This window comes from Erpetoichthys calabaricus, chromosome 1 (genome assembly GCF_900747795.2).
Source record: "Erpetoichthys calabaricus chromosome 1, fErpCal1.3, whole genome shotgun sequence".
Taxonomy (NCBI): domain Eukaryota; kingdom Metazoa; phylum Chordata; class Cladistia; order Polypteriformes; family Polypteridae; genus Erpetoichthys; species Erpetoichthys calabaricus.
Window position 1 is genome coordinate 184,694,486 of NC_041394.2, and position 25,521 is coordinate 184,720,006.

At 40.4% G+C, this 25,521-nt stretch overlaps 1 protein-coding gene across 1 annotated transcript; it reads right to left on the reverse strand.

Annotated features, from left to right (window-relative positions):
• Nucleotides 1–991: 991 nt before the first annotated feature.
• Nucleotides 992–17,496, reverse strand: LOC114657916 (heterogeneous nuclear ribonucleoprotein U-like protein 2). The gene is made up of 14 exons (XM_028809887.2): nucleotides 16,567–17,496; nucleotides 15,423–15,525; nucleotides 13,421–13,494; nucleotides 13,106–13,245; nucleotides 12,532–12,631; nucleotides 11,551–11,663; nucleotides 11,109–11,372; nucleotides 10,755–10,877; nucleotides 10,241–10,369; nucleotides 9,840–10,008; nucleotides 9,031–9,255; nucleotides 4,361–4,437; nucleotides 3,845–3,955; nucleotides 992–2,260 (listed from the first exon to the last, which is right to left on the reverse strand). The coding sequence occupies exons 1-14, from the start codon at nucleotides 17,324–17,326 to the stop codon at nucleotides 2,144–2,146; spliced, it is 2,505 nt and encodes an 834-aa protein (XP_028665720.1). The 5' UTR covers nucleotides 17,327–17,496; the 3' UTR covers nucleotides 992–2,143.
• Nucleotides 17,497–25,521: the final 8,025 nt, after the last annotated feature.

The following is a 25,521-nucleotide window of genomic DNA, read 5'->3' on the forward strand; positions in this document are numbered from 1 at the left end:
ATAATATCTTCAATATTCTTCAAATGTATGAGCTCTGATGGGTGGACCTTGAGTTATCTCCCAGAAAAGTGATAATGGCTGTCAGAATGGAGGATAAGAGGCAATGAAACAAAGCAGACATTCCTATAAAACTAATCACTACTCTTCCAGGTTTATTTGCTTGTTTCTGATCGGCTTTTAACATGGCCCTTAAATGGTGAAGAAAAATATGATAGTGAATTAAGTATCGAAAAGCACCACTTTTTCCCCTGTAATCTTTGACAATATCGACTCATCTCAGGTCACCATACATATGAGCTCCATTTCACATCCCTGCATAGGTTTCACCATTTGGAATTGCCTTTTTTTTTTTTTTTCCTTTTTTTAAAGTAGTAATTAAAACACGCCAAAAAAAAAATTACATGACCAAAAATGTCAGAACCGAATGGGACAGGGCCTCCAATAGACAAACAAACAATGTCTGTAATGGTTTTCAGCCTAACTATAAACCAACTCAGGCTTTAAAAAGTACTACTGAACTTGTCCAGCTGTACAAAGTTAATAAATAATTGAATAAAATAGTACCAAAGTTTTTTTTTTTGACAAAAACTTAAATATTTTGGATACCTTCATTCTGATACAAAAGTAAAATGTACAGAATGTGAAGAATTTTTTTTTTTTTTAAAACAAGGGGTGGTCTTTAGTAGTAAACAAGAGGTTTTCTATTTTTGACAATCTGCTAGATTAAGAAGTTCTACAGTACAAGGTAATTTATAGCCAGCTGTCGGCAGCTCTTCACCCCCCCCCCCCCCACCCAGTAAAGCCCACACTCCTTGAAAAATGAAAGCTGTACTCAGCTATATTAAAAATGCATTTCTTAAATGTTACACCATAAGAGAATTATATAAATTTGAACAAGTTATTCATCCATCCATCCATCCATCCATGTCTAGTGCTCTAAAAACACATTTTTCTTAAATCTATAAGTTACACAATAAGCACAATCCACCTGTTTAGATCAAAGGAATTTAATCAGAGCTCTTGCAGCATTCCAAAGTTTGCACATAACTTTACCATCACATTTATCAACTGTAATAAATATAACAGTGGCTTTTTCTATTCAGTAAGGGCTTCAACAGCTAATTCTAATATGGCAATGAATGTAATCTACAGATGAATGAGAGGAAATATCAACTCAGAAGTTGAAACCAAATATAAAATTAAGGCAGATGACTCAAAATTTACCCACTGCACAGAGGGATGAGGGGAGGGAAGAAAAAAAAACAAAAAACAAAAACAAAAGCATAGGTCTCATTCACTTCTCAGTCTTAGAGACCATAAACTTGTCCATTAATGGTCCTTGAATGCAAAATGGGCAAACAGGGCAATTAAAAAGCACACTTAATTCAAAAGCACATACAATGCCTCAGAAGGCAGCTAAATACCTAATGCTGTCTGTCCCTGAAGTGAATGGTTTGAAATCAACATTACATTCTGAACAACATTTCCACATTGACATTTAACAGCTTAAAAAAAGTAAAATTCCAGGATAGAAATGCTTTTATTTATATCCTCACATGTAAAAGCCAAAATGCTTAATCTAATGGTCTGTCTCTCATTTTTCTCCCCATGACCAAACACTGGAAGTGAGGGATGCTTCAAATCAAGATGCTGTTTCACAAGCATAAATCTGTTGGCAGCAAGAAACTGCTCTATCAGCAGACAGGTATTTTAGATAGGTATTTATATATATATATTTACATACAATATAAAAAGTCTAGTAAAAGCTGAAATGTGTATTCAATTAAGACAATCAAGTTAACATTTTTTTTTGCTTAAAAATGTACAGTTGACAATTTAAGAAAATGAAAACCACATAACCCCCTCCCTCCATTACCACAAAAGATGAAAACTAAAAGAAAAGCAGTGTATTGCCTCTTGGGTGAATTATTATATTTTGTCCCCTATCATTAAACTGGCATTCCAATCTGGCATGAAAAGGAAGACAAAAAAAAAAAAAAAAAAACACACACACAAACAAAAAACAAAACCCTATCTACTGTAGAAAACAAAAGAAGGAGGCAAAAAAAAAAAAAAAAAAAAAAAGTTTTGAGATTTAGGCCGGAAAGATAGGAAAATGAGACAAAAGTTTCCATGCTGTGGTTTACCGATAACCACCCCTATAGTTGACTCCTCCTCCATAGCCATAATTCCTGTTGCCGCCGCCGCCACCACCACCACCATAGCCGTAACGATCCTGATCCCGATAATAGCGGTTCCACTGGGGAGGAAGAAAAAAAAAAAAAAAAAAAAAAAAAAACACCTCAGAATTGCCTTGCAGAGACCAGTTAAGATTAAGCCACAGAATAATCAACATTCAACTGATGGAAAAAATATTTAATAATGACATGAATATTCTAATACACCGTCATATTGATTACCTCCCAACCACAAACATTTTTGTAAATTTATGGGCAAAGGTTTATTTAACAAAACGTGCGAAATGCTCTCCTGACTCCATTCACTAGTAAACGTAATGATCGAAAATAAAAAGGATCAAATTGTTAGTTTAGTCCCGACAAAATGTGGTATTAGCTACTCTCTGAAATATTTGCCATTATGTGTATGCTACTTAAATTTACAATAGCTAATGTGTTAGAGAGATAGGAGGATGCACCTCACTACCATAAAACTGTATTGGGCTAGATTTGTGAACCTGCCTAATTTACCAAATACTCTGATACATATCCTTTTCTACTGTTACATGTAGGAGTCATTCACTTTCGCCTATTAAGGTAATAGTGTTTTTCTTAGAAAATACTCACTTTGACTTTCAACATGAATGCACTGACCGTAAGATTTTCTCCTATTTGAAAGTAGTATCCATTGTAATACCATAGAAAAATTGTAGAATACCTTCACTACCTAGAACTTAAATGTATTTTTTTTCCATTAAGCAAAAATAAAAAAAAAGTTCTACAATTCGAAGAAAAAAAAAAAATTTACTGTTACAACAAAATGCAGCAGAAAATGAAAATTATTCCAGGAGTGGTTACTGAATTCCACATAATCTTATTTCTGAAGCAACTTGCAGTTTGAGAAATTTGTGCTAATAATGACACTTTTACATGGCTGTCTATAGCTTAGGCTTTATTGCAGGACAGACAAATCTTGGCTTACTATAATCACATACACGCGTGAAGTGTCACTTTCACAAAAATCTGAATTTGTGAAGACTTAATATTTTCCATGGAAGAACACCCCATCATTTCACATGACTGCAAACACCTGCTTCCTGCTGCAAGAGTTTAACAAATACGTTAAATGCAACACTTCTGCAAACTAGCAATGTTAGAATGAATCTAGAAATTTGTATGGATTATGAATTTTGCTGTAACTTTTATATCATACATAATAAAAAGGGCTGCTAAAAGTCTTAGAAGCAAAGGTGTCAATATAAATGTGACTGACACTTTATCTAAAGCCTAAGCGGAGCAACTTACATTTATTTTTTAACAACTTCCCTAGCAAAAGTCAAACTGATTGGCCTGAAGCTAACCCAAAAATGAAAATTCTTTCACCCAAATTACTGGAACCTGCTGACATTACATTTTCAAATAAAACAAACTACGTAAGTCTTCCTTTAGTTATGCTTTGGAAGATTTAATGAAAAACATGTTCTGTTTTAACATTTGTTTTTTCCTCATAATGCACATTGGCTTGTAATTGTGCTTGCTGAAGTTTAATAACCAACTAAGTAGAAATTAAAAATCCAAGAACCAATATTTTGCTCTTTGGCAATTAAGTACCCACAGCTTATCTGTAGTTTTCTACCCATTTACCAAATCAGAGAGCGAGAGCATACCTCTTGAGTGTATTGCCTGTAGTATTCCCGATACCGCTGTGGATCATAGTTTCGCCCATAAAACCGGTCATATTCTGTTCTGTACTGGTTATAAAATGGTCTGTACTCCTGCTGTTTATGCAGAAGAAAAAAAAATGCTTAAATTAGAACGTATGTGATCACATTGTGCATAATTTATCAAGCTTTTTGCTTTAACAATGAATAGACACCAATTAAAACACTATCTGCCAAATTCAAAAGTGGAGTCACTATCTGCCAAATTCAAAAGTGGAGTTAAATTGCAATGTGTTCAAACATTACCACCTAGCAAAAAAGTACTTTCTTACTATCAAGTAATTCATCATGCTATTAAAAATTTAAAAGGACACATAAAAATGTTTAAACTAGAACCTTGCATGAATTTGGCAGAGTTTACTGTGAAAGTCTTCTAAAAATTCCACTTTGAACTATTCAATTTAGTGCAATCAAAATGAAGAGCAAATTAAAACTTAGAATTTTCATCCATATTTGTAATACCTCTCTGCGTGGTTGTCCCCCCCAGAAAGGCTGCGGTGGCTCAAATGGACGGTGATTGAAACCACCTCTGTTTGCCCCTAGGAAACAGAACAACAGGTTACAACTACCACCCACAAGCTAATTTTCCTTACCATATGAAGCTTAATAAATTATATCATAAGTGATATACAGGTTGTGTTCAAATAAATAGCAAGGTGTTAGAAAAAGAGAATAAAGTGAAATAACTTATTTCCATATTTCAAATGTAGTGGAAACATTGCACATTCAATTTAAATCAAACCATTAACAAATTTTATCAAGTCTGCAGTATTCTTTTACAGGAAGCAAAGAAAAGGAATATTAATCTGTTCAAAAACAAAGCAGTGTTGACATTTTTCTCTTCCAACTTAAACTAATATTTAGTTGCATAACCATTGTTTTTGACAACTATTGCGCATCTGCGTTATGTCGAGTCAACCAACTTCTGGCACCTATAAACAGGTATTTCAGCCCACGGTGTACGAACTACATTCCAGTGTTCCTGTAAATTTTTGGGTTTTGCTTCAGAAAATGCATTTTTAATGTCAACCCACAAGTTTTCAATGGGGTTCAGGTCAGGAGATTGAGCTGGCCCCTCCATTACCTCAATCCTTTTTGTCTGGAACCAAGATATTGCTTGCTTACTGGTGGCGTTTGGCGGCGGCGGCGGCGTCTGGTTGACAAGGCCATTTCCTCTTTGGCATACAGCAACATAATCTCTTCAAGTATTCCGATGTATATCAGGGATCATGGATCAGTTTGAATACGACAAATAGGCCCAACACCACAGAATGATAAACATCCCCAAACCATGATTTTTGCACCACTATGCTTCTCTGTCTTTAAAGTGTTTGGTGACTTCAAGCGAGTTGTGGGTTGTGTGGAGCACTGCGGATGACCATGGGACCAGAAAATAATTTTTCTCTCAGTCCAGAGAATGTTACGGCATTTCTCTTTGGGCCAATTGACATTGTTCCTTGGAAAATTCTAACCAATTCTGCACATGCAGTTTTCAACAGTACTGCTTTTTTGGGGTCCCTGCTGACAGCTTAGCTTCAATTAAAGTGTCTTCTGACTAACTGTACTTAAAAAGGTACAAATCTTTGATCTTTCTGGAGGTGAGGATTGGGTGGATCTGCGCCATTCGGACTATTCTTCGATTTATTTTAACAGTAGTTGCACATTTTCTTCGTGTTTCAGATTTTTGTTGCCATTTTAAAAGAAAGAATTTGAAATCATTTAGCCAAGAATCCATGATTTGCTGCACTTTATAAATTTTCCTCTCTCTAATTACCTTGTGTTGTTCCTCAGAACAATGTTTGGAATGGCCCAATTCATACAAATATTTTATAACAATATGTGAAACATTTGCTTCCCTTTTTCCTTTATAAAGGACAATTATACCAGTTTTTTCACACTGCAATTACTTTGAATACGCCCCTTTCAATGAACGAGTCAATTACTCAGAACAATCAGCATGCATGTTGTGACAGTTGGGTCTGTTCATCCTACAACGAGTAAATTATCAGTCATGCAGAAATGTCACTAAACACAACAGCGATTCATCTGGGTACTGATATGTTAAAAAAAAACAAAAAAAAAACAACTATAACTGGACAAGTATGCAGATTACATATTCAATAATTCATGCTTTAGTATGCATGAACCAAAACAATGTGTAAGAAAGAAAAAAAAAAGTGGGAAAAAGGAGCATCCACACAGAACTTGTTTGTGGCACAAACACTTCCAATAAACATTCCAATAATTTAAAACAAACAAAAAAAAGATGCCTAGAAAAATTTTCTTGTGCAGTGATCTTCTGTCTCTAAAACATTTCATTATCAATGTGGAGATAACTACCAGTAGTAACTAGTCATATTTAATGAAAACGTTTCAAGTTCTTAGTACAATTTGCTCTCCGTTTATAATATTTAAATACAAATATTCCTGGATCTAATTCAGGAACCCTACCTACAAGGAAGCACATTTACTATAATGCCTACTCCAGCACAAATGTGAAAGTTAGTTTGCGTTAGCTACATGAGGGTGGTAATTCCCATTAAAATAATGTGCTTAAATAAAAGGTTTGTAGCAACATATTCGTACACTAACATTAAAATCAAGTTAACTGGCAAATGTCAAATACATCAGTCTCCCGCTCTCCTTCTACTGTGACAGCTTCCCAGCTGGGAACAGGGAAATAATTCTTTATATTTATATAACACTGTTCTCAATACTCAAAGCGCTTCCAACGCAGAGAAGACTCAGGACGTGAACCCATGATTTCCTTACTGTAAGGCAGAAGCACTACCACTACAACACTTGTGTGGATGTTAAGCAACCAACCAACCCATTTGGTATGCAAATCCATCCAAGCCTTCCATTGCAGTACAGTGATCCCTCGCTATATCGCGCTTCGCCTTTCGCGGCTTCACTCTATCGCGGATTTTATATGTAAGCATATTTAAATATATATTGCAGATTTTTTGCTGGTTCGCGGATTTCTGAGGACAATGGGTCTTTTAATTTCTGGTACATGCTTCCTCAGTTGGTTTGCCCAGTTGATTTCATACAAGGGATGCTATTGGCAGATGGCTGAGAAGCTACCCAACTTACTTTTCTCTGTGTCTCTTGCGCGGACTTTCTCTGATCCTGACGTAGTGGGTGTGAGCAGGGGGGCTGTTCGCACACCTAGACGATACGGACGCTCATCCAAAAATGCTGAAAGATTATCTTCATGTTGCTACCTTCTGTGTGCAGCTGCTTCGTGAAGCGACATGCTGCACGGTGCTTCACATACTTAAAAGCTCAAAGGGCACGTATTGATTTTTCACGGTTTTGTTTTTCTCTGTCTCTCTCACCCCGCTCCTGACGGAGGGGGTGTGAGCTGCCGCCTTCAACAGCTTTGTACCGGCGGTGCTTTGCATACTTAAAAGCCAAACAGCCCTATTGATTTGTTTGCTTCCCTCTCTGTTTCTGAGAGCCTGTGCTCCTGATATGCACTCCTTTGAAGAGGAAGATATGGTTGCATTCTTTTGTGAGACAGAACTGTCATCTCTGTCTTGTCATGGAGCACAGTTTAAACTTTTGAAAAAGAGACAAATGTTTGTTTGCAGTGTTTGAATAACGTTCCTGTCTCTCTACAACCTCCTGTGTTTCTGCGCAAATCTGTGACCCAAGCATGACAATATAAAAATAACCATATAAACATATGGTTTCTACTTCGCGGATTTTCTTATTTCGCGGGTGGCTCTGGAACGCAACCCCCGCGATGGAGGAGGGATTACTGTATATACCGTACAAGTGTTGTTCCTTTATTCTTGGTCATACAGACCTAGATGTCTCCAGGTTCTACTTCTACTTCTTCCAATGTCTTAAAATTCCAATTTAGCCATTAAAACAAAAACAGAAAAAGAATACCCAATCTAAAATCAAGTGCAATCAATTTTGTCTGCAGTAGTATTTCTGCTCTCATGAAACAACCACCTGCATACTTAGAAAGGACTGAACATAAGTAGTAACTGGGACTGAAAAATCAAATTTTCAACAAAATACTATAATTGGTGACATAACAAACAATCTAATGTGACCAGTAGTGGGAGTTGCAGCACCCTGACACTGACAACCACAGCAACAAAAGTCCCAGTATAACAACGTTTGTTTGCACCAAATACCTTACAAATACTTTGCAAATCACCACAATATTTTTTTTTTCTCCTTCTATTCCTTTAGGCAATTTTCTTCCTTTTCCAGTCGACTATGACTTGCCCGGCTGAGATTGAGTGGCCTCTTATCTATGACCCTGGAGTATTTCGGTGTTAGGCATCACACGTTGGAAGCACTTCAGGTTTAAAAAAAATAAATAAATAAATAAAATCCCTGAAAGTAGGGATTGTGAACCCCACATGGAACCCAACCAACAGGGCTGCCCCAAAGGACTACAGGACCCACCATGCCCGGCAGGTGTCTATGTGGCAATCCTAATCCAGGGATGCTGCCAACTAGCGTATTGGGAGAGAAAATATTCAGGAGTACTTATTTCCCCCTAACCTTCCATTACACTGGCCTCCTAGCTAGTTAAGGATCCTTGTTCAAGACTGGCTGGGATGCTAGTCCATGTGTGCCATCCATTACACTAAATTTAAAGATGTTCCATTAAATGTAGGAAGTGCCTTATAAAAATAGGACAGCAAACACCAGCATTTCTACTTAATAAAAATAATTTTCACTTACACTTTTGCAGGCTACTTATAAGAAAGCGCATCAACATATGTTAATGTTCACTTTTTAACCTCAGGTTGTGTATGATGCAATGCTGTGAGAGACTGGCCAAAACCATTTCAGTTCATCTTTAACCGTGACAAAAACAAAGAAAATTAGGGAGGAAAAAAAAAAAAAAAAAAAAAACCCAAACAAAACACCTCTTGACCCAACAATACCAAGTACCTACAACCAAACTTAGAACAGCACTAATGGTCAGTTGCCATGTGCAATCACTCCCCTCCTCCTTCTGAAACCTTACATTTCAGTGCACTGCACTAGTATTTTAGCTAGTTTTTAACATGTAGACTATGGTGACAAGCACATTCCAGATCTGTGGATATGATGCAAGCAACAACCCACACCCAAGAATATCACAACACATTACTTACCATATGGCAAAGGTAGGATTCCTGTCCCCATCATCCCTCCACCTCGTATATTGCGATTCTGCTGTTTACGCCGATTACGATGTTTCTTGCGTTTTGGCGGTGGCGGAAGCACTTTGCGAGCTTCTTCTTTGTATGTAGCAAGCAGCTTCTCTGCCTCTTCTTTCTGTAGTTCAGAATAGATGACTTCTTCCAGAAAATTACACTTGGACGGGAGTGTAAAACTCACTAAAATACACAGATTTAATCCAGTTATTATAAACAAAACAAACAAAAAAAAAAAACCCCACACCACACAGGTCAATCTAAATACCTCAAAAACCGATATTACCATTAAAACTTCTGAATAATCTAGCATTTCATACATGAGGAATTACTTCTCACTGGCAGGATATCATTGTATGGTCAAGATTTATCTAAGCAAGCTACAAGAGCATGTCATTAAATAGCTGAAACAGGTTAAGAGAGAGTTTTGTGACTGAACCCCACATCTGAACCAGAAAGAAAAACACCCCACACAAAAACAAAAATTACTGACAAGTTAAACATTGTACAAAGTAACAAGTGAACTATTAACAAGTACTGGATTTACCAATGCAGATTATATAAAAACAAACTGATATGCGTAACAAAGCACACAAATAAGAGGGAAAATGTCTTCACTTGTATAGCACTCTACAAAAACTACCCAGGAATTTTTAAATGTGGAAACAGAAATGTGCGAATGTCTGAATTAACAGACTATACCATATGGAGAGAGAGAGAGAGAGAGAGGCTAATATATTTGTTTGTCAATGCTAGGCATTTCCCACCTTTAACCTTTAGAAGAGAGGTTTCAGCCACTTCCTCTCCTTCTTCTTGCTGGTGGAGTTGCAGTCGCTTTTTCCACTCTTCATCACTGGGACAAACTACCACTGCCTTTCGATTGAACCCTTTAAATCGCAGCAGCTTACGTCGCTGGGCAGAGCTGTACACGTTAGCCTGAAATGGAGTCAGTGCAGTTAGCAATATTCACATTTTCAATCAATTTTTGAACAGTATTCTTTCAAGCATATCAGCTTAGGACAACAAAAACACGCATACATACATATATACATACACATATTATAGGTAGGGTTTGGGAAAGTGCATGTAAACCCGTTTATTTTATTTGGACAGCAGGTACACAGTTTGGGGGGGGGGGGGGGGGGGGTCGGATTTTAGTGTTCCCTACCTGGTCAAGAATGTAGTTCCTCTTTTTACGAGCAGCAATTTGAATGAGCTGACTAAGACATTGGGTTGCCTGCTGCAGTAACATCTCCTTCTGTTCAGCACTTACTTGAGCTCCTTCAGGTGTCTGTACCTGAAAAACAAAATATGGCTCATCAAAATAACTTCACCGATTGAACAGAATATCCATTCAGTACATCCAAGTTTTACATCATTCATCCTATGATAAAAAGGTATGTCAGTGGAACAGATGATGTACATTAGTTCAAAGAAAACACTGCTTTACTTACTGGCAAAAACATCAGTAAAACAAAACTAGTTTGATACAGAATCCCCAAAAATCACCTGGAGTCCCAGATTATCCACCCATATCCCCAACAAGATGGGTTAGACAGACAGACTTGAGTCCAAAATTGCTTGGTTTTAATTAATAATGGATGAATGGATGTCCAGATATTGTTAAGTACTGTTTTATCAAACTAAGTAGTTCCTCTGTGCCAAAGTAATCTAATACTTACTCTCATTCGTTCCAAGACATTTTTTGTCCCAAGAACATTGTAATGCTTCTCTGGGTTCTCAATCATATGATTTCGAGCCCAGTGAGTTTTACCAGCACCAGGCATTCCAACCATCATCAGCACCTATGGTATAAAAGTAAAACCAACTGAAAGAAATGATGAGGACCTTATTCAGAAACTGCATTTTCCTTCCTCTCAAAAGACATTTTTATTGTCAACAAAGATTAATATAAACTACTATAAATTCAAAAATTCATACTACCTGCATCCTCTCTTGGTATAATATCTTTTTGTTTTGGTTTTCAGGTTTATTAATATGCAATCATTTTAAGAAAAACAGTTCAACACACTCACCTCGCACTCCTCTTTTGTTTTAGGAGCCATGGAGGAGCGGACCAATTCTTCGGCTGATATTTGATGCATCAGCACAAACCCCTCCGGTGTGGGGAAAAAGGGCTCCTCTAGCTGCCCAAAGTTAACTTCAACAGCACAATTTTTACATAGCATATGAGGAAATAAAGCTTGGTCTCCTAGAGCATCTTTACTAACAGTGAAGGTCACACCAAGATCTGTGCCATTCTTCTGGAACGAAAGCTCTATCTCCTCCCCTTCAAAATTCTGCCCAAGAAAAAAGCAGTAATTATTAAGAACCAAATGAACTTTCCAACAATGATCAACAGTACAAGTGTGCATTCTGTATATCATCTCAACAGAACCTACAGGTAAAAATACATTCTGGAAACAAAACCGGATGCTTGCAATTTCTCATATCCCACCCCAAGTGCCTTATACTCACCACGTAACAGCCAATAACATCATTTTCAGTGAAAGTTTCGCCAAAGTCTTCAAAAGCACGATTTTCCACCTTTTTCCCACGGCCATCATACCCATATGATAACTCATCCTCACCTACATATTTTAAAAACACAATTTTACAACAGAGTATTTTGCAGTCTTCTCTCTCTCTTGCTCAGGGTTTTTTTAAAAGCTTACTGCTGTAAAATACCACCCTACCAGTTGCTTAGTAACATACACTTCTACTTTTACACTGACAAGAAATCAAATCTAAAGAATGAATAAAAGAACGTGCCTCAGCTAATTTGTGAAACTAAGGGCATCTAACTCATTTAGCTAGCTAGCCCAACTTCATTTTGGTTTTCTCTAGCTTTTTCACTACAGCAGAGAACTGCTCTTAGTATCCGAGTGGTGAGAAAAACAGGCATTCATGTGGAAACTGACAGTCACTTACAATACATGCTGCTGTCTTATTCTCATTCAAAGCAATGTCAAAATGCTAGAATGCAAGGACTTGATCATTTCTAGATGGTATGGCATAAATTACATAATATGTAGGCCTCTATCCCAAAAAATTTTTTTTAAATCTTTGGGGGTGAGAGAGCCAAGAGGAGCATTTATGGTGCATTTTTAGTAACACTGGTTCTGAAAGGGAATGTGGCTTCAGGTTTTTAGAAGACTAACTTTTACAGCTATTCTGCTCTACATGTATTACAATCTAAACTAGATACAGAAACCATACAGTGACTTGTATTTCCAGAAATTTCTGAAAAGGGAGGCATTGAGTACAACTTGTACCTTTCTATTTTTAGGCAGTTCTGGCTTATTCAGTACTTAAGGGGGGGGGAAAATGGTCAAATTTTTCCTTCTGATAAAATAAAAATAAAAAAACCCTTTGTTGGGAGTTTACATTGTAACTGTATTAAAAGTTGTACTGTACAAAGGAGAAATTGAAAGACATCTTTAAAGTTATGTATCTTACCAAGCTGAACACTTGCATTATTGACTGACCAGCCAACACGAAGTACATGTGTCTCAGGATCCTCTTCTGGAAGGTCTTTTGCTTTCAATTTCTTAGATACCTGCATATGATGAAGATTGAAAACATCAAGATGCCATAAAGTAATAAAAAAAAAAAAAAAAAAAAAAAAAAAATTCCATATTTTAAAGCCACTTTAACCACTAAGCAATCATGCTCCTTAGTATTTTATGTTTCTTCTTCACAGACAACACCCTGGTTTCAGTCCCATACCCAGCTGTTGTCAGTCTATTCTTTTGTGTATGTAGGTTATGACAATTATTGCATTGCAAGTACCAGCACCTATGTATGTGGGCCTTCCAATGAACTGGTGCCCTGTCCAAGGCCAATTCCTACCTTATATCCAGTTCCACTGGGGTATACTACAGCCCCTCTGTCACCATGAACTGGATTAAGTCGATTTATGAATGTTATGTTTAATATGTTGCCACATGCTGGAACCCTATACACACACACACACACACACAGAGTATGTTTTTACTTTTAATTAAAAAAAATAATGACAACTCCAAAATACCTTAGCCTCAAAGCCAACCCGCCCCTTTGTCACACCATGAGTTGCACGGCTACCAGACCACAGATGGGGAAAACGTTCTGAAAAGAGGGGTTGTCCACTGTAGCGCTCTTTATTTACTTGGAAATGCAAATCACAGTTATCTGTATAAAAGAGACCACAATGAAATAAACTAAAATTATACAATATGAACTTACCATTTTAACAAAATTGACAAAACAACTTTAAAAACATTCTTTTGACATTACTTTGACTAAATACACCACTTGACAGAAATCTTAACAGTATGTTACCCCCATAAAAAAGTATGATACTCACATGTATCAAGACAGACCAAACCTTCATCCACTTCCTCCTCAATTTCTTCTTCTTCTGGCTCTGGAGACTTGGCCCTAGTGCAGTATAACAGTTAATGAAACTACAGGAATCTTTCAAGCAAGCAAACCCCAAACAACAACAAAACACTAAGTGAACCGACTCTGGCTATCTAAGCATCAAAAAGAATACCACCAATACTTTAATAATATTTTTATTACATCAGATTTTTTTGAAAACACTCCAGTATTGATTATTGATGAGCCTGCAGTGAATGCAAAACACAGCGTACACGATTTACCAGTTATAAACCTGTGGAAGGACACTCAGGTCAGTGGTCGGTCCTTCTTGTCCCATTTTTCCCAATCACTGTTTTCAAAGTAGTCCTTACTACAAGAAAAATAGTGACCAACACTTGAGATGTGTGGCTAATGTGTTCCATTGCATGTCCCAGAACAACTCGACTGGAGCAAGTCTATCCAACATCAAGGAAATAAACTCAAGTACAATAACATATAGAGGTTATAAAAACCATCAGATCTTAATTCACAAGACTTTAATTCCTACATTATATAGGAGATGTATTAACTACACATCGTGTACTTTGGGATTGGGGGCAAAATCCACAATAATGCTGGGTCTAGTACATAACCAACTTTAACAAACCTGTCTCAAGTCACATTCTTAGTGTTCTACTTTTACATTACAAGATTCTTTTAGAATGGTTGTGTTACTCATACAATAAAAAAATTATAAATTTCTCCTTAGATAAGGAGTACATTACAATAATGCAAACGGTCTTCTATGCTTGCTGCTTCAGTATACTAGATGATATTTTATAGATATTTTTTCTCAGTTTTGTTCTACACATTTCAGGAAGATCAATAATACTAAGTTCCTTGATACAGATTTGCACAGAGAACCCTGTTTTGCAAAGTTTCCGAAGACATGAAAAGCATAATTATATCTAAGTTTTTGAACTTTATATATCTAAAAGTGTTCACACTTCTATCATTGATTTGGTGCATCCATGACATTAATTTTGCATAGTAGTAGGCTGTTGTACTATGTTAGCCACTATGGATGCAACAAGAACACCTTTGATTGGCTAGCTAAAAATATTATAATATGCAAGCTTTTGCTACACCTCAGACTGTGAGCTACCTCAAAAGCTTGCACACTGTATTAAAAGCCATTATTGGGCAAAACAAACCCAATCCAAACAGTTAAACAGAGTTTTATATATATAAAAAAAAGCAGCTTTGGATCCAATCATATCTGTAGTACATAGGCTAGAACCAACAATGACATCATCATAGGTTCTAAATACCAAACAGAACTACAAAAGCAGCAAAATATGTCATGGTTATTCTTAGAATCCTTTTTTTTTTTTTAGTGATCGGGCAACCAGTGAAAACAACAGAAGCACCAAGGACAGACTAGCTCATGGTTACTAGTGGTAAACAGGTTCAAGCACATAACTTTTATAGATGTTTCATAAAAGAAAACTTGCTTTAAAAGGTTTTGTCAAACGCTCGAAATTAGAAGGACCCTAAAACTATAAAGAATTCCCTGGATGTTAAATGCAAAACAGGTTAAAGATTGCTAAACCCTTAACAGATAAAAGGAAGCTAGAAAAGTACATTGGATCTCTTACTGCCATTTGTTCAAAAAAGTCACATTATGTAACCATAAACATATACACTAATGTCTTATCAAACCGTCTACATTAAACATCAGGTCACAGTTCTTCACAAGTACAGAAATACGGAAGAATTGTTCTTGTGCTATTTGCAAAACGTACGAGAGGTCATAGCAGTGACTAAAACAAACAAACCACACTAAGGCTAACAGCAACACATCATCTAAAGACATCCTTCAGTCAAATAATTTTTAAAAAAAAAGAAAAAAAAAAAAAAGTTACTTTAATCCTGACAATTGACTTAAAAATGAATAAAATGGACCGATGCCAACGTTCCATGTAAAGAAAGAATTGTGTAGTTACCGGTTGTAGTTAACCTCTTCTTTAAACTCATAGTAGCCTCGCCCCCGTTCTTCATGAGGTCTTTTCACACCTCTGCGTTCACCTTGCTCTTCCTCTTTTTTGTCTGTAACGAGCAGAGTTCAACCATCAGTCAAACTGAATAAAAGTGCACGACTCAAATAAAGTGAAACAATTCAAGTCACAGGGGCTTAACAGAAAACACCAGACACCATAACACCTTTTCAATTTCCCAGATTAATTGAAAAATGAAAAAAAAAAACTGCAACTTATTAATAAAATACTGCTTCCTGTACAGACCCATCGGTCTCTTTAGGATCATTTAAATGTATACATCATTAAATAATAAATGGTGCAATATGAGTAAGAGCTAAACCTTTCACAATAGAACCGCAATGGGATAAAAAACAGTACTGAGTGGAACAGTGGACTTTAGACTTTAATAACTTGATATACATGCTAGTGAAATGGCCTCAAGAATTCAATGACTGAAAAGTGACATTTTGTCTACATAACCTCGTGCGGTGCGCGAGACTACGTTCAGCCTGAAAAGTCCATACGAGTGTGAAAGAACTAGACATACCAAACGGCACGACCACGGGACATTCCTTCCCCCAAGTACATTAAACTACGTAGTACTTGTTGATTTGGCCATCACACGAAGATCGTTCATCTCTACACCCAACGACAACTGTGGGTGGACTAATTGGTTATGCGAAATTTATTTGAATAAGACTTCTCAGAATTGCCTTGCTTAACCAGCACCAATCACCCAACACTTCCGACGCTCAAAGCTTTTACAGAAAACCGCGAAGGAACACACGAATGAATGAATGAACGCACGCGCCTCGGCCATTTACTTTTTAACCACTACTTGATGCGCGAACGTTTCAAATCATACTATATAACTTGAAGTAAGGGGTGCTGGAAGCATGTACCAAAGTTTGCTAGCTGAACAGTACGCGGCATTAAGTTATCTTAGTTTAATTTGTTGCAAAATGCCACTACTAATGATTAACACGTGCATTAAGGCGCCGAAAGAACGAAGCAAGAAACAATAAGCTACCAGAGAACGATTAACCTGTGCCGAACAGCATGTATGCGCACCATCCCAACGAACTCAACACAATCATAATGCAACTCTCACCCTGGTTGTTTTGCTCGCCTTCGTGCTCCATTTCAGAGCCAGAGTCGTCGCTCCCGGCCTCCCTCTCGGTGGGCCAGTCTTCACTCTGCCCAGGTTCCATCTTAACCTGCTCCCCATTCACACCGTCCTCCTTGGTGGCGGGGATCTTCGCGGCATCTCCCTCCTTATCGTTCGCTTTTTGCGTGCTGCGACTCTCGCACTCTGGTTCTGCTGCGCTCTCCGCAGCCTTCCCTCCCTGCTCTGTGGCCTGCACGGTTTGCTTTGCGTTCTGTTGCTCTGTCATGGTCTCCGAACCTCCTAGCTGCAACTTTGCAGGGGATGGCGACTGCTGCGGTTTCTGTAGCTCTAATGATGCTCTTACCGGCGAAGGAACGGGTGGATTAGCTTCCTTAATCGTCCCTGAAGCGGTTAGCAGTGATGGCTGTTCTTGAAGCGGAGAACCCCCTTCCGCTGGGCTCGCCGTTTCCGTCAGCTCTTGCTTTTCTGCGGCTTTAAAAACGTCCTCTGGATCTCCAGCCTCTGTTTCAGTCTCCTGCTCTAGAACGTCGTGTGAATCACCACATTCAAGACTTGAATCGCTTTCAGCAGGCCAGTCTCCCACCGCGGCCTCCCCTACCTTCACTCCGCCGTTCTCAGTGTCGATTGCAGCTTGCAAGCGGTCGATTAGTTCGGCCTTCAGGCCGCGCGTGTCTAGGCCCCTCTGTTGCAGCTCCGCCCGTAGATCGGCGACTTTTAACTTTTTCACATCTATCGAGCTCATCTCAGACGGCCTACAACTCTTGTATTTCGTTTTAAATGTCCTCTTTATACCTGAAATGTTACAATATTTCGTTCTCCAAAATCCGTTACAGTTTGTAAATACAGCGTCACCTGACGGTAAAAAGAGCGAGAATCTGCGCGCTACTTTTTACCTAGCAACCAGGCGGCTGTCTAAATTTTGTCATTGGATAGGCTATTTTTAAACCCGCCCTAGATAGATAAACGCTTTTGTCTATTGGCTACGCTGCGCGGTATACGCCCTACGCTTCAACAACATTTTTTCCAATTGGCTTCTCCCCCATTTAAACGCATTGAAATTTTGATGGTGCCGTTTTCTTTACCTGGAAACAAAGAGTTGGCTTCCTTATTGGATTAGTCGGGCTTGCTAATATTAGTGGTTTGATTGGCTGCCTTACTACCTTTTTTGCGATGATTTCCCGGGTTAAATTTGATATTTTTATTTTTACGAAAAGTCTTGTTTCATAAAACTATGTACTAAATGTGCTTTAATTTAGATTAAAGGAAAATCCCAATGTGTATGTGTAAAAGTAACTGCGTTTTGCTTTTATCGCTATTCATTGTCGGAGATTATTATATTCATATCAGTAGGGCAGGAGGCCATGTTAGGGGGAGACTCTTTTACTTGTTTCGTAATGGTGGAGATACATGCCAACATCCTGAATGTAAATATATGTCTTAATCAAACGATTTCATAGTTTTTTTTAAATGTGTGTGTGTATGTATGTATATACATTTTTAGTTTCATGGATAATGACTGAAAACAATGAAATGCAGGAGGTTACTTATTTTTTAATTCTTTGCAATTTGTGTTACATTTGTTTCATGGAGATCAGTCTGTAAAAGGCTATGGTTTCTTTTAAGCACCACGTTGTGTTTTTTGGTAAATTTGCTGAATTGGTATATAACGGTAACAACGTGGATAGCATTTCTGATGCCTTAAGTGTTTTTGTGCTTGCATTTTCTTTCTGTGCACATGTAGGTTTCCTCCATCTTTCAAACGTAAAATAAAATCTCTAAATTCAGTCCATATAAGGGAGTGCACACTAATAGAGTGGTTTTCTACCTTTTTGGCCTTGGCACAAAGTTCTGTCTATTTTTGCTCAGTGATAACCCTTTGTTAGCAGTAATTTTAATGTAAGCTAGCCAACATTTTTCCCTGAATGGCACTCATTACCAAATAACAGTAAATTCATATTCAGTATTTAAATACAGTGTACATAATGGGTTAAATAGACACCTCTCCAAAACTGCTCCATACTCCTCCAAAATAACTTTACACTTGGATGTCTAATACTGAATCAAATGTAGTGTTCATTTGTCTTTTTAAGGGTAACCTACATCTTGGGCAGATCGTACTGTGTCCTGAAGTCTAGAGGGGTTAAGTGAGTACTGGGCAAGCACGGAAGTGCCCCCAAGACCTGTGCTGGGCACTTTTCCCTATATACACCTCTTCACCTGGCCCTATTACTTTACCATAGTTTCTCCTATCAGCGCTATACTGATGATACACAACTGTACCTGTCATTCTCTCCAGACAACCACATGGTATCAGCTAGAAGCTTTGCACGTCTGACTCATAGCTGTAACCTGGATGAAGGAACGCCATCTCCAACTCAACCTGGTAAAGACTGACCTTTTTGTTATCCCAGCTCGTCCATCTGTTCAGCACTCCATATCTGCTCAGCTAATTATCACTAACACCCGCCAGGTCGGTATGCCTTGCTGCACTTTAGGACCATGGTGCTACTGTCTCTTGGTCTTTCAGATATACTCTGTACAATATTTGCAATATCAGACTGTATCTGACAATGTTTGCAGCACAATGTCTGGTCCAGGCTTTGGACCACATCTGCATTAATACTCTGGTGGCAGGTGTACCAACATATGTCACCAAGCTGCTGCAGATGATTCAAGTTGCAGTGAAATATCTGTTGTTCAATCGGCTGAGGCGGAAACATAGGACTCTCCTCTTCAGATCACTATCTTATCCAGAGCGACTTACAACAGTGTGTGTTAGTTTTTTTCGCATACCCCTTGGGGTCAGAGCGCAGGGTCAGCCATTGTACAGCGCCCCCTGGAGCAATTACAGGTTAAGGGCCTTGCTCAAGGGCCCAGCAGAGTAGGATCTCTTTTGGCACTGACGGGGATTCGAACCGGCAACCTTCGGGATACCAGCGCAGATCCTTAGCCTCAGAGCCACCACTCCGCCCCATCCATCCATTGTCTCCCGCTTATCCGAGGTCGGGTCGCGGGGGCAGCAGTTTGAGCAGAGATGCCCAGGCTTCCCTCTCCCCGGCCACTTCTTCTAGCTCTTCCGGGAGAATCCCAAGGCGTTCCCAGGCCAGTCGAGAGACATAGTCCCTCCAGCGTGTCCTGGGTCTTCCCCGGGGCCTCCTCCCGGTTGGACGTGCCCGGAACACCTCACCAGGGAGGCGTCCAGGAGGCATCCTGATCAGATGCCCGAGCCACCTCATCTGACTCCTCTCGATGCGGAGGAGCAGTGGCTCTACTCTGAGTCCCTCCCGGATGACTGAGCTTCTCACCCTATCTTTAAGGGAAAGCCCAGACACCCTGCGGAGGAAACTCATTTCAGCCGCTTGTATTCTGGATCTCGTTCTTTCGGTCACTACCCATAGCTCATGACCATAGGTGAGGGTAGGAACATAGATCGACTGGTAAATTGAGAGCTTCGCCTTGCGGCTCAGCTCCTTTTTCACCACGACAGACCGATGCAGAGCCCGCATTACTGCGGATGCCGCACCTATCCGCCTGTCGATCTCATGCTCCATTCTTCCCTCACTCGTGAACAAGACCCCGAGATACTTGAACTCCTCCACTTGGGGCAGGATCTCGCTACCAACCCTGAGAGGGCACTCCACCCTTTTCCGGCTGAGGACCATGGTCTCGGATTTGGAGGTGCTGATTCTCATCCCAGCCGCTTCACACTTGGCTGCGAACCGATCCAGAGAGAGCTGAAGATCACGGCCTGATGAAGCAAACAGGACAACATCATCTGCAAAAAGCAGTGACCCAATCCTGAGCCCACCAAACCGGACCCCCTCAACGCCCTGGCTGCGCCTAGAAATTCTGTTCATAAAACTTATGAACAGAATCGGTGACAAAGGGCAGCCCTGGCGGAGTCCAACTCTCACTGGAAACGGGTTCGACTTACTGCCGGCAATGCGGACCAGGCTCTGGCAACGATCGTACAGGGACCGAACAGCCCTTATCAGGGGCGCCGGTACCCCATACTCTCGGAGTACCCCCCACAGGATTCCCTGAGGGACACGGTCTAATGCCTTTTCCAAGTCCACAAAACACATGTAGACTGGTTGGGCAAACTCCCATGCACCTTCCAGGACCCTGCTAAGGGTATAGAGCTGGTCCACTGTTCCGTGACCAGGACGAAAACCACACTGTTCCTCCTGAATCCGAGGCTCGACTATCCGACGGACCCTCCTCTCCAGGACCTCTGAATAGACTTTTCCAGGGAGGATGAGGAGTGTGATCCCTCTGTAGTTGGAACACACCCTCCGATCCCCCTTTTTAAAGAGGGGGACCACCCCCCCGGTCTACCAATCCAGAGGCACTGTCCCTGATGTCCATGTAATGTTGCAGAGGTGTGTCAGCCAAGACAGTCCTACAACATCCAGAGCCTTGAGGAACTCCGGGCGTATCTCATCCACCCCCGGGGCCCTGCCACCAAGGAGTTTTTTGACCACCTCGGTGACCTCAGTCCCAGAGATGGGGGAGCCCACCTCTGAGTCCCCAGGCTCTGCTTCCTCATTGGAAGGCATGTTAATGGGATTGAGGAGGTCTTCGAAGTACTCCCCCACCGACCCACAACGTCCTGAGTCGAGGTCAGCAGCGCACCATCCCCACCATATACAGTGTTGACACTGCACTGCTTCCCCTTCCTGAGACGCCGGATGGTGGACCAGAATCTCCTCGAAGCCGTCCGAAAGTTGTTCTCCATGGCCTCCCCAAACTCCTCCCACGCCCGAGTTTTTGCCTCAGCAACCACCAAAGCCGCATTCCGCTTGGCCTGCCGGTACCTATCAGCTGCCTCCAGAGTCCCACAGGACAAAAGGGACCGGTAGGACTCCTTCTTCAGCTTGACAGCATCCTTCACCGCCAGTGTCCACCAACGGGTTCGGGGATTGCCAACACGACAGGCACCGACCACCTTACGGCCACAGCTCCGGTCAGCTGCCTCAACAATAGAGGCACGGAACATGGCCCATTCGGACTCAATGTCCCCCACCTCCCTCGGGATGTGGTCGAAGTTCTGCCGGAGGTGGGAGTTGAAGCTACTTCTGACAGGGGGCTCTGTCAGACGTTCCCAGCAGACCCTCACAACACGTTTGGGCCTACCACGCCTGACCGGCATCCTCCCCCACCATCGAAGCCAACTCACCACCAGGTGGTGATCAGTTGACAGCTCCGCCCCTCTCTTCACCCGAGTGTCCAAGACATGTGGCCGCAAGTCCGACGACACGACCACAAAGTCGATCATCGAACTGAGGCCTAGGGTGTCCTGGTGCCAAGTGCACATATGAACACCCCTATGCTTGAACATGGTGTTCGTTATGGACAATCCGTGACGAGCACAGAAGTCCAATAACAAAACACCGCTCGGGTTCAGATCGGGGGGGCCATTCCTCCCAATCCCGCCCTTCCAGGTCTCACTGTCATTGCCCACGTGAGCATTGAAGTCTCCCAGCAGAACGAGGGAGTCCCCAGAAGGTATGCCTTCTAGCACACCCTCCAGGGACTCCAAAAAGGGTGGGTACTCCGAACTGCTGTTCGGTGCATACGCACAAACAACAGTTAGGACCCGTCCCCCCACCCGAAGGTGAAGGGAGGCTACCCTCTCGTCCACCTGGGTAAACCCCAATGTACAGGCTCCAAGTTGGGGGGCAATAAGTATACCCACACCTGCTCGGCGCCTCTCACCGGGGGCAACTCCAGAGTGGTACAGAGTCCAGCCCCTCTCAAGGAGATTGGTTCCAGAGTCCAAGCTGTGCGTCAAGGTGAGTCCGACTATATCTAGCCGGAACCTCTCAACTTCGCGCACTAGCTCAGGCTCCTTCCCCTTCAGAGAGGTGACATTCCACGTCCCAAGAGCCAGCTTCTGTAGCCAAGGATCGGACCGCCAAGGTCCCCGCCTTCGGCCACCACCCAACTCACACTGCACCCAACCTCCTTGGCCCCTCCCATAGGTGGTGAGCCCATGGGAAGGGGGACCCACGTTGCCTCTTCGGGCTGTGCCCGGCCGAGCCCCATGGGTGCAGGCCCGGCCACCAGGCGCTCGCCATCGAGCCCCACTTCCAGGCCTGGCTCCAGAGGGGGGCCCCGGTGACCCGCGTCCGGGCAAGGGAAAACGCCGTCCAAAATTGTTTTTCTTCATAGGAGGTTTGTTTGACCGCTCTTTAAAATCCGAGATGCTTGCCTACAAAGTCAATGTGTCAGCACCTATTTAAATGGAGGTACTTGTGAGGTCCTGTCCTTCTTCTTGACCACTTTCACCTGCTAATGAATGTTGTCTGGTGATGCCACCTCTGAGTGTTATCAAATCTCAGTACAAATTCTTTTCATGTGTAGCTCCTGGCTGGTGGAAGGATTTGCCCGCTTCCATCCGAAATTTTGACTACCTCAATGTCTTTTAAGTAGAGTTTGAGGACTCTCACGTTTGATGAATGTAACTTATATTAGCTATTAGATTTTGTAACCCAGAAATTGTAACTAACTTGTTTTTTGTTCTGAGGATTTCACCTATGATGATCAATTTTGAAATCTGTTCTGTAACACTTGTTACCAAACAGTCCCCCAGACAGAAGTGTGCTCGATAATGTTGACCTTTTTCATAAGTCGCTTTGAACTAAAGTGTCCTCTAAGCAAGTAAATGTAATTGTAACCTAGCATTTGTGAAAGTGTGTTGAAATCAAGGGTAAGTGAAGAGAGTGCAGAAAGGAATCTGTTTTAGTTTGCTGGTGGTACACATGAATTGCTTAAGGCAAAATGAGCTGTTTTGTAATTGTGTCTGCTTTCTTAAAGGCATATTTGTCAATTAAATGTTCAAGAAAATTCTCAGAGTGCCTGTTAGCTTGTTGTACAAACACGAACATGGTTGAGCGTTTTCTTGTTGTCTCAGGATTTTTTTTTTCATTTTAAAAGAGGTTGAATGATTTGCTCCTTTAAGTAGCATGCTTTGTTTATAAATGTCTTTATAGGTGCAGGCTTCATGTTTTCATTTGGTAGTACCACACTGCAGATAGCGCAGAACTGCCGCTGATTGCCACCCTTCACGGTAAAAGTAAATCTATACCTCAAAAAATCTGGGTTGTAAGTTCCTATAACATTCCAGTTTGGTTGATGTTTTTGGGATGATTTTTGTTAGGTTTATACAGAATTGGAAGAGTCTGGAGTAGGTGATGTTATGGGGCATTTGAGGAACTTGTCCATGTTCGTCAGCTCTTGTAGCCACTTTGACATTATGTTTGCTTCGGGAAAATGAGCCAAAATTGTTGAATTCTTTTTAACAACAAAAAATGCTGTTATGAGTAACAGAAATCTATAAATATCAAAATGTCAAAATAATCACAGTACGATGGGTATGTCTAATGTCCATTGCTGTACTAATGCAGTTTTACTATACATGCATGTGATATGTTTTAAAATGGTCACCAATGCACATAGGCACTGTTCAATCTGAAGTCAAAAGATTTTTTTTATTAATTTGAAGCAATTAACATTGCATACAATCAAATCAAACTTAACAAACCACCCCCACCCAAGAGAAAGAGAGGAAAGCCAACAACCAAAGCAACAAGAAAGGAAGAGTATTCTTTTCCCTGATATAGATGCTTATTCTAAAATGTTATTGATTAAAAGATTTGAACAGATCCTCTAAGAGAGAATTAGATTTTTCCAATTTCAAATAGGATAGAATATCAGCTACCCACTGACTTAAAAGAGGCGGGGTGGTATTCTTCCATTTGAGCAACATAAGTCTATGTGCAAGTAGTAAGGTAAAGGCAATTACAGTTTGCCCTTCTCTACTTAAACTCATCTGGGTGTACATGAAACACACTTATTAATGTGTTAGGAGTAACTGTGACACCAAGGCTGTCTGAGAGACATTCATAGATTTTTGTCCAAAATTATGGTAATTTGGTGCATGTCCAAAACATGTAGCTCAGGGAGGCTGGAGCTCGATTGCAACATTCATAGGTTGAATCTTGCCCTGGATACATTTTAGACAATTTTAAATGAGATAAATGCACTTGATAAAAGATTTTAAATTGAATGATTGAATGCTTTGCACATATGGCACTAGAGTGTATTCTTTGCATAGCTGCCTTTCACTCCTTTTCTGAAATACTAATTGAAATGTGTTTTCCCCACCATGCCCTTGGATTTTTGAAAGGAAGAGACGTTAAAATGTTTTTATATATTATAGAGATGCTCTCTGAGTCTGAGTAGTGGATAATGGTGTTGATGAGAAGTTAAATTTGAAGTGTAATTGTTCGTAGGCTGCAAAGACATTATCTATGTACAATTCTGCGGATGTTTGAGAGGGTTGGAAAAGGTGTTTGTCATGCAGATATGCAACAGATAAAAGCTTCTCTGTCTTAAAGTACTTCCTACATTAGTTCCATACTAGCCGACGCCGGTGTAAGAATAGGAACGGAAAACGGTGAGGAAGGAATTCAGAAATCAAGAAGAAATAAATACTTCTTGAAAGACGCAGTGTGCATGTAGAATTTACAGCCAAGCAGGATTACATGTGAAAGTGATAAATCTGGCTTTCTTAATTTACATACTATGGCCATGGCATCCTGATATTTTTGTTGCATGTATCTTGGACTTCCTGGAAATGTGGACGGTAATATGATCATTTTGCCTACACGTACGTTATTTTCAGCGTTTGCTTGCAGTGCGTCTGAAAGTCCTTTGTATTGTTCCACGCGCAGATCTTGTTGATGTAATCTGAGATAGTTGAGACGCGCACCCTCTTTTTTATACATATGCATCTACAACGTACTGTTGGAATAGTTTGCTGCTGGAGTTCAAAATACTGAATGTATTCATCATTGCTAATCTGTACGCATAAAATTGGCATTCAGTAAGCCTTATTCACTTGGCGGTTCTTTTATCGGGAACACGTAAATC